At 43.3% G+C, this 19,651-nt stretch overlaps 1 protein-coding gene across 2 annotated transcripts in view; it reads right to left on the bottom strand.

Annotated features, from left to right (window-relative positions):
* The window catches only part of PTPRG (protein tyrosine phosphatase receptor type G), a 649,319-nt gene that overhangs the window by 479,169 nt on the left and 150,499 nt on the right, over positions 1–19,651 (bottom strand). For both annotated transcript variants that reach the window (XM_008146280.3, XM_008146281.3), the window contains exon 2: positions 2,669–2,773. In XM_008146280.3, coding sequence (XP_008144502.1) covers positions 2,669–2,773 — 105 coding nt within the window. The remainder of the gene's footprint in view (positions 1–2,668; positions 2,774–19,651) is intronic.

Genomic DNA, 19,651 nt, shown 5'->3' with positions numbered 1-19,651 from the left:
TATTTTTCCCATTGATTTTTAGAGGGGGGGAGGGAAGGAAGCAGAGAGGGAGTAATGGGGAGAAGGAGAGAGAGAGATACATCAATGTGAGAAAGACACATCGATTGCCTCGCACACGAGCACTGACTGGGACAGGGATCAAATCTGCAAACCAGGTAACATGCCCTTGACCAGGAATCAAACCTGAGACCCTCTAGTACACAGGCTGATGCTCAAACCATTGAACATACCTGCCAGGAGTGGTTTCTATCTTTTTAAATGGTTGAGGGGGAAAAAAATTAATAAGAAGTATCCTGGGAGAATGAGTAGGAGCTGGGAAGAGGAGAGGGTAAGGGAGAGGAAATGGGACATACCTGTAATACTATCCACAATAGAAAATATATTTAAAAAGAAAAAGAAGTATAATATTTCCTGACACATGGAAATTAAATAGAATTAAAATTTCAGTGTTCATAAATACAATTTTATGGGAACACAGCCAGTCTGTCCATATTACCTATGGGTGCTTTTGCACTAAAATGGCAGAGCTGAGTGGTTGCAATAAACACCAAACGCCCGGCAAAGCCTAAGATATTCACTATCTGCATCTTTCCAGAAAAGCATGAAACCCCTGAGGTTGAACTATTCGACTTCCCATCAGTAGAAGACGTTCCCAATCCAGACAAGGCACTCCAGAAATACAAAATGGAGACGCATTAAGTCCACCAGATATCCACAATGACACCATCCAAGAGAGATCATACACTGTGTCCACTCCTAGCTAAGCAATGAGGAGAGCATAAGCCTTGCGTTCCTTCACTCCATTTTCAACTGGAGATGCAGATGAGACGTAACTTCCAACTCTCGACTAGCACCATTAGTATCCTAGATTGATGAACCGTAAATAGCAGGCCACTTTTTGCTGCTTCTTAACTGAACTGCAGCCACAGAGTACAAAAAGATAAATTTTCTTTGGGTTTCTTGGCAAGGAGCTCTCTATATATGTAATTTTGGCTTTTGTCTCCAAATTTCCTTCATTTATCAAAAATGTTGACAAAAAGGCTCTAATTAGATCATTCTAATCACAAGAAACTGGGTGTGATGGAAGACTTCAGAATCACTATCTGTTCTTTGCAAAACAAAACAGATAGGCTATTCTCCCTGTAGGGGCAGGAGATTTATCAAGAGACAAAAGGATGCAAAAAGCCAATAGATAAGGTGTAATTAAAGATCAGGCCTATAAATTTTACACTGACATAGATTTAAGAGGATTTGCAGGTAGAAATTCAGGATTTAAAACCTGAGTATCATTATGAAAATAATACCGTTCAGTTCTGTATGCAACCACATTCTATAATATATAGGTTTATTATTAAGACTAATACTCTGTGCCTTCCAGCCCTTTCATACAAAGAATTTAAATTATTCAGTGCCAAAGAAATTTCCAAAGTGGCCTATTTTCTTCAAGTATTCCTCCTTAATTAGCTACATGTTCCATGTATTGAGCATCTAAATCTGTTTTAGAAACAGCAATCACCTATCATATCTCTGTTAGTTGTTAGAGGCATTAATTTAGAAAGTTTTGTGTATTCTTATAGGTTTTCATCCCCCCCGCCATAATGTAATAAAATTACTTCCAATAGAATATTCAAGATGGTTATAATACAGGGTGGGGCAAAAGTAGGTCTATAGTTGTCTGTATAGGACATAATACAATCCTATATAATAAAAGCCTAATATGCAAATAGACCGAACAGAACAGTGGAACGCCCCGTCGGTGGGGGGCAGGGCCGGTGAGCGGGCTGCGCCAGGCCAGCCAAGGCGGGTACCAGCAGGAAGAGGGAGGAGACGGCGATCAGAGGGGCAGCAGCAGCAACCAGCGACAGCGGAGGGGTGATGGGGATGGGGGGAGGAGGTACCAGCCACTCGCTGGCCAGCGCTGTCCCCCGATCGGCCCGCCAGTAGCCTCCCACAGAGGAAGGCCAGACTGACGGCTTAGGCCCGCTCCCATCCGTCAGACATCCCCTGAGGGCTCCCAGACTGGGAGAGGGCATAGGACAGGCTGAGGGACCCCCCCCCCCCTGCCCCACACTAGAATTTTCGTGCACCGGGCCTCTAGTAATTAATAAAGAATAAACTGTGTTTACAACTGTAAACCTACCTGCCCTGTAGTGCTCTCTTCACTGGCTCAAAGGCCAAAAGGAAAAAGAACTGCAAAATACTATATAGTAGAGAGGGCTGAAGTCTATTCGACTAAGATCTGACTTGAAACTAAAGTTGCATCTCTTAGATTAAAGCATAAATGATCATTTTGATATGTGATGCTCTATGATATTCAGCAGACATTTAGCAGCTCCAGACTAGCCTCTGGAATCCCAGCCACTGGAAAGACAGGGAAGGAAAGGCTGCGTCTTTTGGAAAATGACAAGTTTGGCGCAATAACTCGTTAACAAGTGAAGTTCAGGAAATAAATTCAGGGGGAAACAGATTGAGAACACAGGCAAGAGGGATCATTTAAGGCACTTTAATAACCTCGAGGCAAAACAGGATAGAATATTTGAACTTTTAGGGAATCACAAAAGGTATGAACAGACAGAAGCCTGGCATGAAGGTGATTCCAAGTGAACCTTCCGGTGAGTTTAATGAGAGGCCACTGACCTGTGAGATCCCGCTCAGAACGGTCACTTACCGGAGTAGGCCCAGTACGGGTCCCCAGAGGCCTTGCGCCTACGGATCTGCGAGGAGCTGCTGTGTCTGCTGTCCTGAAGGGAGCCGACGTAGCCTTCGGTCAGTGCTGGAAGGAAGACAGGAGAGCCACAGTGAGACAAAGGCAGCACCACTGAGCCCAGGAAGGTGTCAAAGGCACACCAGTAAGTGACTTCTTGGAAGCGCAGGCCTTGGAATAACGAATAGAACCTATTGGTTTTACAGAAAAACAGCTACGGGAGACTCTAGAGACGTTACCGTGGTTACTATTAACATCAATCACAGCTTACAACAAGCCAAGAAGCTCAATGCTCTAGGCACTTTATATACATTATCTTCGTTAGTCTGCACGGCAGTCCAACTGGCCCTTAGAGAAGTTCTCGAACGTGCTCAAGGTCGTACGTACGGCTAGAAGACCTGGAGCCTGCATCAAGCCTATGTGGTGGGTGCAAAGGGCCTCTCGCCTCAGTTGATCTTCAGAGGGCAAGGGTCACTCCATCTCTTGTACAGATGGAGCAAGTGAGGCTCAGAGCCCAGGTCACTGAGGTTAAGTGTGCAGCAGGTCACGGACCCGAACTTAAGCACCTACATCACAGCCAGGGCTGCTGCCACCCCCATGCAGCACGCCTGAGCCTCGGAGGCTGCCAAGGCAGAGCAGCAGACTTCCACATCCTTCGGGCCCCAAGGAGCCAGTCACCCATTGTACGTGCGAATATGAAAGGTAAAACCCTCCAAGGACAACAGAAAAAAAGCACTGCCCTGGCCAGGGGGCTCCGCTGGCTGGGGCGTCGTCCTGTACACCGAAAAGCTGCAGGTTCGAATCCCAGTCAGGGCACATACCTAGGTTGTGGGTTCAGTCCCTGGTCAGGGTGTGTAGGAGAAGCAACTGATCGATGTTTCTCTCACATCAGTTTTTCTCTCCCTCTCTCCTTAAAAAACCAATAAAAATATTCTCAGGTGAGGATTTAAAAAATAAAAAAAGAAAGAAACACTGCTTCATGATGTATTTTTTGAAAACTCAAACTGAATCCGATCTTCGACCCCATGGTGGAGGCTGCCATCTGCCAGCTCTTGTGTTCAAAGCTCCCCCCCACATCCCATCATGGATGCAAATCTCTTTTGTTGTGAGCCCACACCTGAGTGCACTGATGTGTAAAAAGACAAATATCACAGGTGCCCAGAATCCAAAATGAAATGGAATTACACTTCAAACAATACATCCCAGCTGTCTATGTTAACATTTAAACGCATCCAAACAAAATCGAATGTGCTTTTAAAAAGCAAAGAAAGCGGTTAGGGAAACTGTACAGTCAATTAAAAATTAAGATGGCACCAGGAAAGCATAATACATTTTCTATTCCAAATTAGTCAAAGGAATAATAATAATAATCACACCATGATGGCATTAGCAATGCAGACACTGAGACAGTTGTGAAGTAAATGAGGAAACATATAAAATACTTTATGCATACATGTCAATTGCAAAGACCGGCTTTCATGCTTAAACAAAGAACAAAGATATTCCAGCAAGATGAACCCTTCCGAGGGAAAGAAGAATCTTTGAAAATCCGGAAACACATCGAAAAAGCAAAATTGGTGTCAAAATTGGTGTCATTTATACCTGCTCACTGGTCCTGAATGACAGAGTAAAAATCTAAGTCACTTTTCATTTTTAAAGTATGCTGAAGTTTTAGGTACCTACCATCTACTCCATCCTAGTTTTTGCAGATGAGCCATACAAAGCCCCAGGAAGTTGATCATTCTAAGCTTCTAGGGATCAAAATTAAATGTCTCATTTCCTAATCTACTTTTTGTCCATATACTAAAGCACACCAAGTGAATAGCTGTTAATTGTCCATGTATAGGGGAAGCTTTTTAAATGTATCTGTTTGCTGTGTATCTTAGAGCTAGTTCACTCTAATTATTCCCAAATAATTCTTCTTCTTAGTATCAGGACAATGAGTAAGAGTGTCTTGACCTTGGGAGTAATCCATGTGGCTTCCATTAGGGCATGTGATTGAGCCTCAGTTTCCTTATCTGTAACATAGAGCTAAAAAATCCAACCCCATAGGATAGTTATTTAGAAATACAAGTTATTGTGAGCAGAGCACCTAACTGAGCATGGGGCATATGGTGCTTTTAAATGCCTGATAACACAGTGGCAATTTGTGGCTGTCACCGTTTGTGAAACCACCATAGCCCCCACTTCCTTAGCCAGAGTCAGACATTGGAGAGCCTTGCCCCCTTACCTCTCCTGTCTCCCTGCCAGCTATGTATGTGCGCGTGCGCGTGTGTGCGTAATGGGGGGTGTGGGGGGGGGGGGGGGGCGAGGACAAGACAACAGAATGACACTACTTTGGCTTAAGCCAGTCAGACCATGTCCCTGCCTCCCAACAATGTGTTTAGAAATGGGGACATCCACCAATCAGAGAGATTCTCCTCTCTTCCTGAGCTCTTATGGCATGAGCTGGAAACCTGGGGGGCGAGGGGGGGGGCGGGGGGGAGGGCTGAGGATCCAGCAAGGAGTCAGCAGAGGAGCTCAATGATGGAACCAAGCCAGAGGAAGCAAAATCTGTGGATGATTTCTGTTGCCAAATTTTAAGCCAGGGACAAAGCCAATTTAAAACCAACCCCATGGAAGCTTTAAATCTACATGAACCAACTACCTGCCAAAGTTTACTTTTCTGTCTCTTATATGCAAAAGATCCCCAAATGATACAAATTGTGACCTGGTGACCTTCAAACAAGGCACTTCAACTCCTGATCATCAAGTTCTCCATCCATAAAGGCCATGTTAAACTCCAGCTCTGGCTCTCAACTCTGGATGCTTTAATAATAACAACAACAACAACAACAACAATCCTATATAATAAAGAGCTAATATGCTAATTAGACCGACAGCAGAACGACCTTCCTGAGTGACCTTACGGAATGACCACTGGGTGGGGGGCGGGGCTGCAAGGGCCTACTCTTGCACAAATTTCATGCATTGGGCCTCTAGTAACAATAATAATAAAGAACCCTATACCCTGGACCTACCTGCAGATAGTGGAATTTAATTGGGGGGAGGGGAGACAGATATCAGTATTTTTTTAAGTTATCCAGAGATAAGAAGCACAAACCTCCCTGGATAAGCCAGACCTAGGGTCCTGTCCATTCTCAGCTTCTACCCTGCAACCTGTAACTTCACATGTTAAGTATAACACGAGTAAAGAGCTGGCCACGCAGAAACTAACAACATGCTGCAGAAATCACCGGGGTGTGGTGTTAACCTCAGAATTTAGACCAACAAACCTGAACGGAGCCAGAGTTCTAGCCAGGAAACTGACAAACAAATGAACCAGGTATCACAGTAAAGGGAATGAGGTTAAACTCAAGGATATTAACTCCTATGCCTTTTACAGGAGATGTTCTCTAGTATCACAATCTCCACAGCCAGTCGTCCTTTTTTCTTTTCCTTTTTTTTTTTTTTTTTCTGCAAAGGAGATGCTTTCCATTTCCCAGAACCTTGGAGAATGTCAGGCGGGGGCAGAGTAGGATGCAGGCAGCCAGGCTGTCTCCCATTTGTGTGGCTTCCACACTGGCAGCTGGATTACCCATCCTGCTGGACAGCAAAGACAGGGCCGGAGCTGCATCAGGTAAGCGCGCCACCCGCCAGTCCTGAGAAGCAGACCCTGATGCCAAAAGTCTTTACCTGGACTAGACAGAGGCCGTAGGTTTGGGGCTCCAATACCTGCCAGCTCCCCAACCCACTAAATATTAGTGAAAAAGCAAAACTACAAAGATCTGTTTCATCCAAGAAACAAGGGGGTTACATATCAGGAGGTCCTCCCCTGACTCTGCAAATCAATGCACCCATGTCCCAAGAGCAGACCCCTTCCCAGCCAGCTGCACACATCGCACTGGTGTGAGCAGGGGAACCGCCGGTCTACAGGTAGTTCAACTCGGAACAGAAGTAAGAGGTGTGGTTTTGCTGTGTACGGACCAAAGAACAAGCAGTAACATCCGGGGCAGAGCCATCTCGAGGAAGGTGGGTCCCCTGTCTTAATCTCACTCCCCAGAGTACGGAGGTAGAATGTGGGGTCGGAATGGGCAGGAAGCCGGCTGGAGTAGCTCAGGTGGTTGAGCGTCATGTTAGACCCCTAGTTGGGGCCAGTAGGGAAGGCAACCAATGATGTTTCTCTCTCACACTGATAGCGCTCTCTCTCTCTCTCTCTCTCTCTCCTCTCTCTCTCTCTCTCTCTCTCTCATTCTCTCTCTGCATGTCCTCAGGCAAAAAAAAGCTTGCTTCTGAAGAGCATGCTGCCTAGTCTCTGAGCTCCCTAGAGATTAGGAACTCACAACCTACCACCCACGGTGGAAACTTGCAGATGACAGCTGTTCAATTGTGAGTGACTACATTAATAAATACATGAAAAGTGGGGAGGCTGGTGGTTGTGTGTGTCGGGGGTAAGATTATGTGTATATGCTGTGTTTATATAAACCACAAGCAGAACCACCGCCTTCTCCTCCACTGTCTCACTTTCTAGACACTCCCCCCCCTCTCAGAAACAACAAACTTCTACAAGAGAAGCTGGAAGGAATGACCCCAGGACCTCAGAGCAGTTCTTTGGGGCGGCAACTCCGAAATGAAGAGGGTAGCAGGGGACTTTATCCCCTGGCACGTAAACTATGCGATAGAGATGACTATATTTAGCGTTCCCTGTCATTTCCTCTATGTCAGTAATGTGTGATTTCTTTTTCCCTGAATAAGAACATAATCATGGACGACTGGCACTTGCATTTAAAACAAAACAAACTCTTAGTTCCCAAATGTATGTTAATCGCATAACAAAGTTTTTCTTTTAAAAAACTTTTTAAAATTATTATTTGAACAGCACTCAAAAAGATATATCTAGTATCTTAAAGCACTTAATACTTTCCTGGCAAGGAGCAGAGATTTGCAAAGAGAAACAATCCGTGGTTCCCAAGATACAGACTCAGCACACCAAACTCAATCAATTTTAATACTCTTTGTATCTTCTAAACTCCAACAGCCAACCAACGGCGGCATGGCGATGATATGTATGGTAAGGCTATGAATCATGCTATTGATTTTCAATATCTTCTCTGCAGAAAATTAAATTATGCAAATGCATGCCTTTACGGGTCCTTACCTTAATGTAAAATTGCATCCCTGTTTATGTCAGCAACTTAATTACACAATTAGAAATGGAGAATGCTTATGAAAAGATGTAGTTTCATTCTTCAGAACAGACAATAAGTGTAAATCTGCCCTTAATTATCGTGTGTCTAACAAGAAGGAGGAGCTGCTGTTATACAAACTACCAGGTTCTACAGCACCAAGCCACTGCAGGAGCTGAAAGTGTCGGTCAGCAGAAAGCACAGAGGGGCTCTTAAGTGGGGTCACCACGCTTCGAAGAACTGGGGCCACAGTCATGTGACAAGGATAGAGGGCAGAGGCCGTTCAAGCCTGTACACTGAGGTGGACTCCTCCTCAAAGAGGTCCTGTCTAGTGTGAGTTTAACCAGCAGGAGCGCACTCACACATGCACACCCACAGGTACACACACCCGCATGTTGACTAACCTGGGCATGAGGAATAGCTAACTTGGGCTGCCTTCAAAGGTCTGGATACTATAATCATAAAGTGAGTTTAGAAAGGAAAACCCCAGCGACTCCCACCATCCAGGACCATCTGAGTCTCTCAGTTCTGACAGGGTGACAGTGGAGATCACAAAACCAAGAGCATGAAGCAGCCGCTGCTGCTCCTATCTCACTCAGCAGGAGGCATCTGGTCCCTGTGCAGAGAGCTAAGCCAGTGGCGGGTATTTTCGTCAGGGAGTTTTCATCAACTCTACCACCACCTCTGAAAACTTCCACCGAGCATCCCTCATTTCCTTCCTGGAGCGAAAAAGACAAAAGTTTCCAGACCCAAAGTCTCAATTCTTTCCTACAAAAACATCCTAAGAGTTACCTCCACTGAAGACGTCAATGAAACTGATTCCTAAGTGCATGACTTAATCTCCCAGAGCAGCGGACACAGTTTCCAAGAAGAAATGTTTTTATGCTGGGAGTATAAAAGCAGATGTGTACTCCATCTGTCGCCACCGTAATCTTCAGGAGGGTTCTCTCTATCACCCTTACTCTGGGTTTCACAGAAATACTGACCTGGGAGGGCAGGGGGGGAAGAGTTTCCCGTTGTGGTAACTCGTGTGTGTTCATGTGCAGGCTGAACATTCTCCATGCAAAGAAACCTGCTCCTCTGGAAGCACTACATTAGATAACGTTCCTGATAAAAATGGCTTTTCGGTTTAACTGTCAGAGACAAGGGTCGCTGAATCCACATGGGGTGAAAATAAACATATTTCGCCCACAATTCCAAATGTAGAAATTGAAACTGCAGAGTGGAACTAATGTCTTATTGCTTTTAACAAAGGTGGGATATTTACATACAGGTATATGCACTTGTGCACCTGAAAACGAATGGGAGTCTGAGGTGCCCACCAAGAAAGGAAGACGTGGTCCCTACAAGCATGTCAATGTACCCACGGCATTCCTCCACCTGAGGTGTCATCTCGCCGTGTGGAACCGGCAATGCCCATTGACCCCCGCTATGTCATGATCTCCCACCGATCTGCCACCGGATCAAGTGATTCGATGGCAGAGGTTATGGAGAGGTGAAACCAGTAAGTTTGAGATGAGAACACCCGAAGTTCCATCCATAACATGGTCACACATCTTTATACTCAAAGCAAAACAGTGTAGTGGCCCTTGAGGGTATTTCTACTTTCAACTGCATGTCCAATTCTAGGTCATTCCAAAGGACTTAGACGCCTGGGAGAATTGGCCAGCTTCCATTCAAACTTGAAAACCTCAAAACTAAGAAATTCTGGTTCCCTGGTGCCAGAATGGAAATTACTTCGGACGATGGATGGATGGTTCCCACACAGAGTCCTAGTTCACTACCAGAGCCACTGCCAGGAACCTGCCCACTGAAAAGCAGTAAGAGCACCCCAGCTTTCAAATCCAGGATGCCTGCTTCCAGAGTGGCGGGCAACCCGTGAAGCAGGCTGTTTGTCTCTATTATAACAGCTCATACAACAAACTAATTAAAGATCCCTCAAGGATGGCGAAATCGCTACCAAGCATAATTTTCTCTGCATTTTGAAGAGCATTTAAGAACATTAAAACCACACAATAGTCTAAAATGAATAAATCTTTATCTTTTTTGTGCCTACAATGAGCAAAAGTATCAAATTATAGTCAAAGTAATTCAATATTCCAATCAGCCCCTCATCTCCTTTGTGCCTGGCTTTCAATTAATTGTAGTAAAACGTACTTAGGGTCCCCAAAAAATAAAAGCAGAATCAAAAGGTTCATTCCTTTGTAACTACTTCATTTACAAATAGTCCCTCAGATATTTGTGATACTGAACTGACCTCAGATATAATAGATTATATTACAGTAAATTGCCTATTTTATCACACTCAAAGGCACTTATTGTCCCAACTACAAAAATATATTTTTTCATCATCTGAAGTGATAAAGAGACCTCACACGGAGCCACGACTCTTTCAAGTAAAACAGGTAATTGACACTCCAGGGGGAGGGGGAGCGCACGCAGTGTAGTATGCTAGTGGGCAAAGAACACACAACAGGCTCGTAAAAAGGACTTGGGTCAGGGGGAGACGCAAAACACTGTAATTTTCTCCTTGTTGTTTTCCTCTAAAGTACTGACTCCAAAAGGTGGAAACCATTTTTTTTTTTAATCAGACAGGACTAAAAGGGACAAAAAACTAGAGCCATGCCTCCACAATTTTCACTGCATCACAGTTTTAACACTTCAGACACGCAAACACATGTTTCCCAACAGGTCCCAGAAAAGGTACACTAGAAAGCAGATTTATACGGGAGCTCAGAGGCACCCTCCTAAAAAAGAATTATATGTCTGACTTCAAATATTTTATAACATCCGGTAGAAATAAATCAACCAACTCTTCCAATCCATTTTAATACTGTTTGGTTTTCAAAGAATCATCTCTCTCGATTTTATAAAATTCCTGCGAAAATGAGGGTTAGTCATGGGGATTGTTCTGCTAATGTCGACTGTCACAAAGTCTTACTTTCAATCTGAGAGTTGCACCATTTGAATCCTTAATAATCAACTGAACGGGCAAATACATATCATACGGCTCCCCGACTGCATTCTGGTGGCCACCAGGCTCAATTCAGCCATTAACCCAGAAGTTTTGTTTCACCCACTGTACGTGTCTGCACGTGTGTTTAATTAATTGCCAACATGAAAAAATCCAGGCGGGAGCTCCAATATCTGTATTTTTTTTTAATAGGAGCTGTACTTTGTTCCCAAATAGCACCAAGATGCCAGGTGAATAACGACTAGCTTTTTACAGAAGAATCATGGCCCCACCCAGTCACATTTGATCCTTTTTATTTCCTGTCTAGTCCTTATGGCCATCTAAGTTTGCCACCCATGACCTGGCTCAATAACAAATTGCTTACTAAATCAAGTATTGCCTATGAGGTAGGCACTATTAACATATCATCAATACAAAGGCTCATATAATTCTCCCAATAATCTTGTGGGTTAGGTACAATTATTCAGAAATGGTGTATAACCTGCCCAAGAATACACAGGCGGAACCATGTATATTACTCTCAAACCTATATAATTGACACCATAGTAAAACTATTCTTCATGAACTTCAATTTTAGGAATTATAAAAATATCTGTGTTAATAGCTACTCCACCTGCTCTAAAGTAACCATCACAAGTGAAAACCAGTTTATACGTAGGCCTCAGAAAACTAATAATATAACAAATTCAAGTCTACTCTTCCCAACACTATTGGCAATTGTCTAATATAAACCCATGTTATAATAGTCCTAACAGAAAAATAGAGAGTGATTTTTCTAACATGATGTGGAGAATACCCAATTACAATGATACAAACATTGGTTATTGTCTATAAAAAAGAAAGTAACTTCAAGACAAATTATTAACTTACAACTGGAGTTAGAGAAACAAAGTGACACATTGATTAATAAATTCTCTTTGTCTTCTCTTTAAGGTTTGTAATCGTGACTGCCCAATAAATTTTTATACCTGAGAAATAAAGAATAAGCTTTATAACTTGGGCTTCTTATACTACAGTTAAGACATTTGCATACACATAGTCCCTGTGAAATACTGCATAAAAATATTTAATAAAATGAGTATTTTTTTTTTTTACAGAACAAAAAGAAATGGACCAAAAAAACCCCACTTAAATGTTGCTGGGTGCCCATTTTAAAACCATGGCTCATCTACCAACCCCAGCAAAATGTGCCAGCACTGAGCACAGGATTCACGTTTCAGAACTTGGATGTAGTGAACATCTTGGTGACAAAAATACTCACCAAGATAATTCCCAAACCAGAGTCACAAGCTGTAAGCCCTGGTTTGGGGTCACAAACAAAGAGCACTCCAACCATCACACCCCTTCCTTGGCTCAAGATACCAAGCACAACTGTGGATAGAGCTGAGTGGCTTAGTGAACCCATAAACCTGAGACTTCCAGGCCCGAGTAGGGACACCACTGTGAGGGGTGACATGAGTGGAGCCACGTTACAATAGGGCCGAAGGAGCCGTTTCAGAGGGGCTGCCCTGCACACCTTGTTTTCTTTACCTTCCTAACTGGACCAAACCACCAACACGCCCAGTCAGTAAAAATGACAACATAGTGTCTGTAAGAAAGTGGACTTTGCTGATGACCAAATTGTTGTTAACCAATCAATGAAGTGCAAGTGTAGCCTTTGGAATCTCAAGGCAGTCTATGAAGTACAGATCTATCCTTAACTCATCTAGCACCAATGAACTCTTTAAAAAAAATTGTATATATACATATATGTGTGTGTATATATATACATATATATATACACACACACATATATATGTATACATATATATTTTTTTATTTCAGAGAGGAAGGGAGAGGGAGAATGAGATAGAAATATCAATGATGAAAGAGAATCATTGATTGTCTGCCTCCTGCACGCCCCCTACTGAGGGGGATCTCGTAACCTGGGCATGTGCCCTTGACCCAAATCAAACCCAGGACCCTTCAGTCCCCAGACCGACACTTTATCTACTGAGCCAAACCAGCTAGGGCAACACCAATGAACTCTTCGTTAAAAAACTTATGTCATCTTCCTCCTCTTTTTCCAGAAAAACCCTGAGTCCCTCTCCTGTGGGGAATGTGAGGTACCACTATTGGGGCTTCTGCCTGAATCTGTACTTTCTGAATTGCAATTCCTTTGATTTCAAATAAACTCTTTTTGTTCAATTATTGCCTCCTAGATTTTTAGGTTAAATCCTGGCAACCTGGTGACCTATAATTGTCTATTTATTCCCCAAAACTCTGTGGGTTTGGTCAGCAAAGCATCTACACCTTCACACATAGTAGTTCCTAACTCCTGGCCAGAAGAATTCCGAGGGAGTTTGGTAAAATGTACGCAAGTATTCATGGTCTCTCCAAGGTCGGACGTTACTGCACAAAGGCATTCAGAAGCCTTCACCCCACATCGCTCCTGTCCTCTCAGACCATCAGGCCACGAGGTGCGTCACCCAATAACTACATAAATTACCATTTGTACACATGGTGAAACAAACATGACAATTACCAGTAAATGAAGCAAACATGACAGAGCCACAGAGAACGCAGTAAGGAAGAAATGTACTTGGAGACAGCAGACAGGGCAGGAGATGTCATTTTGGTTGGAAGCACTGGCAGGATGAGACAACAGAGTGAGTGCAAAACGAGAGGACAGCAGGTGTGAGGACAGCAGGTGAGGAAAGGCGTGGCATCAGGAGGCCACCTGGGGGGCGTGGGGAGCTGCCTGGTGGAGAAGAGGGGCTGAAAAGGAACAGGGGCTGGATCCTGCAGGACTTTCAGGCTTTGACATGAACTTGGAGGACTCCAAGAGGAGTCAGGTCCAGTTTCTGCTTTCCTTTAAAACCGCTTTATTGAGATGTAATGGTTTGTCGTATAATTACAGAGTTGTGCAACCGTAACAGCAATCTAATTTTAGGACACTTGTATCCAAGTATGCTTTAAAAAGGTGATCTGCTAACGAAGGCAACAGACTGGAGGGAGGCAGGCGAGAGCCAAAAACTGTGGCCGCAGGGGGAGGCCAGACCAATCATTCATGAAATGTGTACTTGCAACTGTGTGCAGGCAGCCCGTGCTCCTGGATGCAAATTGTGGAGAGCAGTCTCCAGACATTCACCTAACTGCCTACCCATCTCGCTTTTTAGTTTTATTTGCTATTATTTTCTGCCATTTCCCTTTGCCCTTTATCTCCTGAATTAGGATTTGTACTAATTATACCAGGCAATTAATTGCTTATATATGTCAATAAAAATTAAAAAAAAAAAAAAACAACAGTTGGTGAGAGGCAAGCAAGATACAACTATTGGCAAACAAAATGAGGAGAAAAACTTCCAAAAAAAAAAAAAAAAACACCACACATTATCACTATACTTTCTGTTAGATCTATGCAGTGCATAAAATTATACCCTCAATATTATATGAGAAAAAAACTACCTACCTGTATAATACCTACTATGGATGTTGGAGGAGATTAGGTAAGGGATTATTTTAATAACAATTTTTTCATTGTTTAAATATAGACATACATGTGGATGGCTTTAAACTCAACTTGGTTTTTCATTGCCTCCCTAAATAATATTTTATTTAAATAAAGAAAAAGAAACTCTTCCACAGGTAGCTGTGAGCAATGGAACAGTAAGTGAACTAAGTAAAGGGGAATTAATAAATGAAATCTACGGCAATTCATGTCTGAATGATGACAAAGAGTTTGTCTTTAGTAACTCTTCAGAGCTGTCTCTAGTCATGAAAATATATTCAGAAACAAATATGCTTTGTGGCTGGTAGGGAAATAAATTGCCAAATATCCCTCTCTCTGTAATTCCATGTCCATAGGACCAATTCTCCCTCCTGACACTCGGAAAACAGGCCTCCCATAGGCTTTGTCTGATTCAATCAGTGTAGACCTGTCCGAAATCTGAAAGAAAAAAGTAATAATAACCCAAGGAATTGGGTAGCACTGCCCAGGCCACCACTTCCATGTTGCTGGTGAGAATACCCCAGGGCTCCAAGTTCATTTCTGTTATCTCCGTTTTCATTGGGTGCCAGTTTCCCTTCCTTTCCGGAAAGCATGAGGTTTGCTTGGTTCTCTTGGGTTGTAGACAGAGACCTTCCTTCAGAAGAAAGAGCTTGCACTCTGCCTTGAAGAGGAATTATTCTCCTGTCTCAACCAGAATCACTTAAAAGGGCTGTTAGACTCTTAACCACAATGATGTAATTAAAAACTCTAACTGCACACAAACGTTCACCAGGTCACATCAAGATGGCCAAATTGAACTAATTATTGGGGATGTGTGTGTGTGTTTGTGTGTTGGGGGTGGGGGGGTTCTTTTTTGGAAAAAGAGCTATTTAACCAAAAGTCTTCTCCTGACAAAGAAATGGCAGCTATTAAATACGAAGAGTTGACTTCTTTTTCCATTTTTGGTTGTGCTTTTTCTAAAACCTTCTCTGACTCTGACCAATTACACCGAAAAACACATTTGAAGAGTCAAATGGAAAAGCAGTTTTATGACTTTAGAAAGCGCAAATCCAAAATTGGAAGTTTCCGTTCAATTTTCCCTTTTGTTCCTCTCACTGTTTGTTTACAAGAATCTGAATGAAATCAACTGCAAAGAGACATTTCAACTCTGAATTTAACTCCTTTTATGACTACAGCGCAAAGTGGGGATCAGAAGAGGAATGAAAAGACTTGCCTTTACTTTTATAAATATAGTGACTGCTGAAAGGAAATTCTGTATTTTTCGAAGCTTCCCTCTCAGGTGAAATTGAATGAAACAAATTGTTGGTCTGGTTTTTAAACAGCGGATGAGAGAGACACAGCATCTGCAGTGCATCCTCAGGAACAAATCGGTACAACCTGCGTACCAAGCTATAGGACCACGGACTGCAGAAATCCTGAGCGAATTCTGAAAAATACACTCTTAACATATTAGGTACAAAGGCTTATTAAACGCACTTGCTCTGACAGATCAACTCTGTAATCAGTGCGTGGTAGGTGGGAAGGTGGGAAATAGGAAGGGCTTTGGAAGCGGGGGGAACCTCAGTCTTCCTTTCGGGCGTGGCCGTGTTCAGGCCAATCCATTCTTTGATCCTTAACACGATGGAACCAAAAAGGCTGCAGCTATGCCCTGGCCACTGTGGCTCGGTTGGTTGGGCATCGTCTCCTGCCCCAAAGGTTGTTGATTCTATTCCTGATCAGGACACATGCCGGGTTGTGGGCTCGATCCTGGGGGTGGTGGAGGAGGCAGCGGATCGATGTTTTGCTCTCACGTGGATATTTCTCTCTCTCTCTCCCTTCCTCTCTCTCTAAAAATCAATAAACTGTTCTTTTAAAAAAAAAATTTGCTGCAGATTTTAGGTGTGTTAGAAATCATGCATGATATTTGAGGCTTATTTGGGAATCAATATTTCGGAAAAAGAAAACGCACTCTGTGAAATTCACTTAGAAATGTCCCTTCACTCTGCAGGGGAGAGGACTCGAATAGAAATGCTCAAACCCCAGACAAAACAGTGGATGGGATAAAGAAATGGAGCTAAAGAAATTGTGGCAGAAACAAAGTTGTGTGTTTTTTTAAATAAATGTTTCAGGAAGAAGTAGGGATACTTTTCAAACTCTCTCTCTCAATGTCAAAGAAATAAATTCATTCTGAAAATTCCTCCTGCCCTGCGTTAGTTTCCACATTTAACAAAGAAAATTGATAACGATGCTGAAGACAGCTAGTATTTCTCTAGCGCTTACTATGTGCAGAGCTCTCCGGCGGGATTATCTCATTTCGTCCTCACCAGAATGCTGAGGGGTAAGCAAGTCCTCGCAGCACTCCCGGTTCCCCAGGCAGAGCAGGTAACGGAGCACCTGTCCCAGTCCCGCTCCCCGGTACATGACAGAGAAAAGAAGGCTATAGAACATCCAGAGTCTGCAATATGGAAATGGGTGGCGTAATATAGGTTCTTTTAAAAACATACACAAAGGCCCAAATATAAAAATGTTACCACAGAATATATTTGCACTGGTTCAAAGGGACCTTTGCACCAGGACTCCCATGGATGATTTTAACTTCACTTATTCCGTCTCAGGGACCCCACTAGGCACTTAGATGTCCAATCCTGTGTCCCCAAAAGAAACAGGGTGCTTTCGATGGTCCTTTAAGGAGATTTCACACTGGAAGGATTCCCACTGTTAAACCTCTCTAGTTGCAACTAAAAATACTACAACAAAAAGTGATACTTCCTGAAAATTATTATATGGCTTGCAAAAGAGAATCCTAACACTACAGCCTACACAGGAAGGCATTACACTAACACCAGCTAACTGCTGAGAAAACAATATACTTTCTCTACACAGAGGGAAAGAATGTTCCACGCAGACACATGTTCACATCTGAGCTGAGAACTGGGGAGATCAGAGCCTTTAGAAGAACTGCTGGCCAATGCAGGGCCTCCAGCCACAGGTCCACCCTGAGCCGAGATGTGCTGTGAGTGTAAAATACACACAGGATTTCAATTCTTAGCAAGAAACGTGAGTGTAAAGTAGCTCATTAACATTTTTCACTTGAATTCCATGTTAAAATGATATTTTGGACATACCGGATGAAATAAAAACCGGAATCTCCAGGTTCCCGTCTGAAACACGTTACATTAGCACTATGAAGTCAGCTTCTTTGTCTTTTTTTGTGACATATTTCCCATCATGCTCTGGCCCAAGTACAAAATGTGACCTAGAATACTTCAGTGAAACCCTCCCTCTTCCGTCTGTCTACCCCTTCCCACAAACTAGGGGCTCAACTGCTGTTGTTTTCCCTCTTCTATACAAGAGACAAAAGCAGCAGGGAGAGGGGGTGTGTGTGTGGAGGTGGGGGGCGGAGGGGTTGGTACTTTAATGGAGGCATATGGCCCGCTGGTCTCATCTCTTCATTGCTTCAGCTATGGAAATGGAAGGCTCATAAATCAACAGGAGGCCTAATGGCTGGGCACTGAAGAATGCAGGAACGACATCACAGTGTTCAGCATGCGGGCCATTCTATTCTTCAGAGGGGACCAAGTTCAGGGGCCACAGCACATGCAGAGAACAGTTTGATTTTAGACATTACTATCTCTGGAAAACAAAACCAAATAAATCACTGTGTTGAACCTGAAAATACAGTTCCCCTTCTCGCAATGACCGTGAACATTTTCCAGGTAACATGACTTTAGGACCTTTCCCGAATTTTATATCCAATGGCAACCATTCGAAGAGGTCTAGGCATTCTGGGGGTGCGCAGTTCCCCACAACCACTCTTTCTAACCCCGGGCCTGCTCTCTGAGAGGACAGGACAGGCTAGGAGCACAAGGCCCCGGACCCAAATGACTGACACCGAGCTGGTGCAGCAGTTCACCCTGAGATCGTGACTTTTTCGTCTACAGTGCGGCTCCCGCTCACATTTTTTTAAAACTCCTTCTGGGATCAGATGCAGGTGGTCAACAGGCCACATTCTGAGCAACACTGATTTGCTCAAATCATCAATAATGAAAATCCACAGGTAATGGAGGACAAGGAAAATAAAAATCTTTTATAGAACAAGTTTAGAAAATATTTTAATTAAGCCCTCTAAACTGATGCGTCTGCAGAAAGACTGGAGATAAGAAGGTGTGTTTTGCATTTCTTTCTGCTCGGGGTTTTGAAGGTCACGGGACTCACAACAGATGTGGCCTTGTTTGAACCACAAAGGTCTGCGTGGCTAATAACAGTCAGTGTAAAAGCCTAACAGCTGAGGCGCTGTGGCTGCAACAGTTGGTGGGCTCCAGCCCAGCGGGATAAGCCCCAGGCTCCGCCAAAACAGACTGTATCCCTGGCAGGCCAGCTGCCCAGGGGTGGGACCAGCAACTTCCATACCCCCACCCCCACCCCACCCCCTGGTGGTTGCAAACCCCATTCCATCCAAGAAGCCACTGCAGACCTAAGGAAGAGCCATCTAAACATATTTAAACAGCACAACAAGATGCACCATCATTTTGCTGGAACAAATGAATAATGAACCATTACTGTGCTGGCAACAATCTTGGGGCCATGAAGCTGATCAATAATCATATCACACATGTACACATTTCCACTATAAATTCTTTTTTTAATAGCATTTACTGCTTTTTCTGATTATAAAAGCAATAAATATTCGTGGTACAAGTCCATTAGGTAAAGTACATTAATGAGCGGAGTACATTAAGCAGACAGGAGAGTACATAACAAGCATAAAAAAGAAAATAAAAATAACCATAAGCACTGTTAAAATGTGGGTGTATTTTCTTCCTCTGTTCCAATAATCAATGGGGTCTTTTTTTTAATGGATGGTGAATCTTTCAAAAAGGAGTCTGTGTTTAACTGCATTAACTCTCAAAGTGGAAGATCATGCAAGAGTAAAGCTCATTTTCCATAAAAATTAAAAACTGCCATCACTAACAGGCCATGGGACTTTGCCCAAGTCCAACTGTTTGTAAAAATCAGGGGCTGGGGAAATGACTGCACGGTCACTTCCAGTTCTGACGTGTTCTAATGTGAACAACTCTGCATCTCACATTGAGCATTCTAAATCAGCCAGGACCCCATAAACATGGCATAGCATGGCAATCAGTCGCCAGCATCTGACAACATGTGACCATCCAGACTTTAGTAGTCTCTTTAAAAAATTCTAATATCAAGCCATACAGAACCATATGGCAACAATTTGCTCCAGATGCACAGTTTGGGTCACCTTCACTCAATATAAACTTTACCACTGTCCCTACCAGCCACTAATCTGTCCCCAGCTGAGATGCCAGGTAACAGTT

The sequence above is a fragment of the Eptesicus fuscus genome, chromosome 18, assembly GCF_027574615.1.
Source record: "Eptesicus fuscus isolate TK198812 chromosome 18, DD_ASM_mEF_20220401, whole genome shotgun sequence".
NCBI lineage: Eukaryota > Metazoa > Chordata > Mammalia > Chiroptera > Vespertilionidae > Eptesicus > Eptesicus fuscus.
Note: the sequence above shows the minus strand (reverse complement) of the source record. Positions and strands in the feature narration are given on the sequence as shown.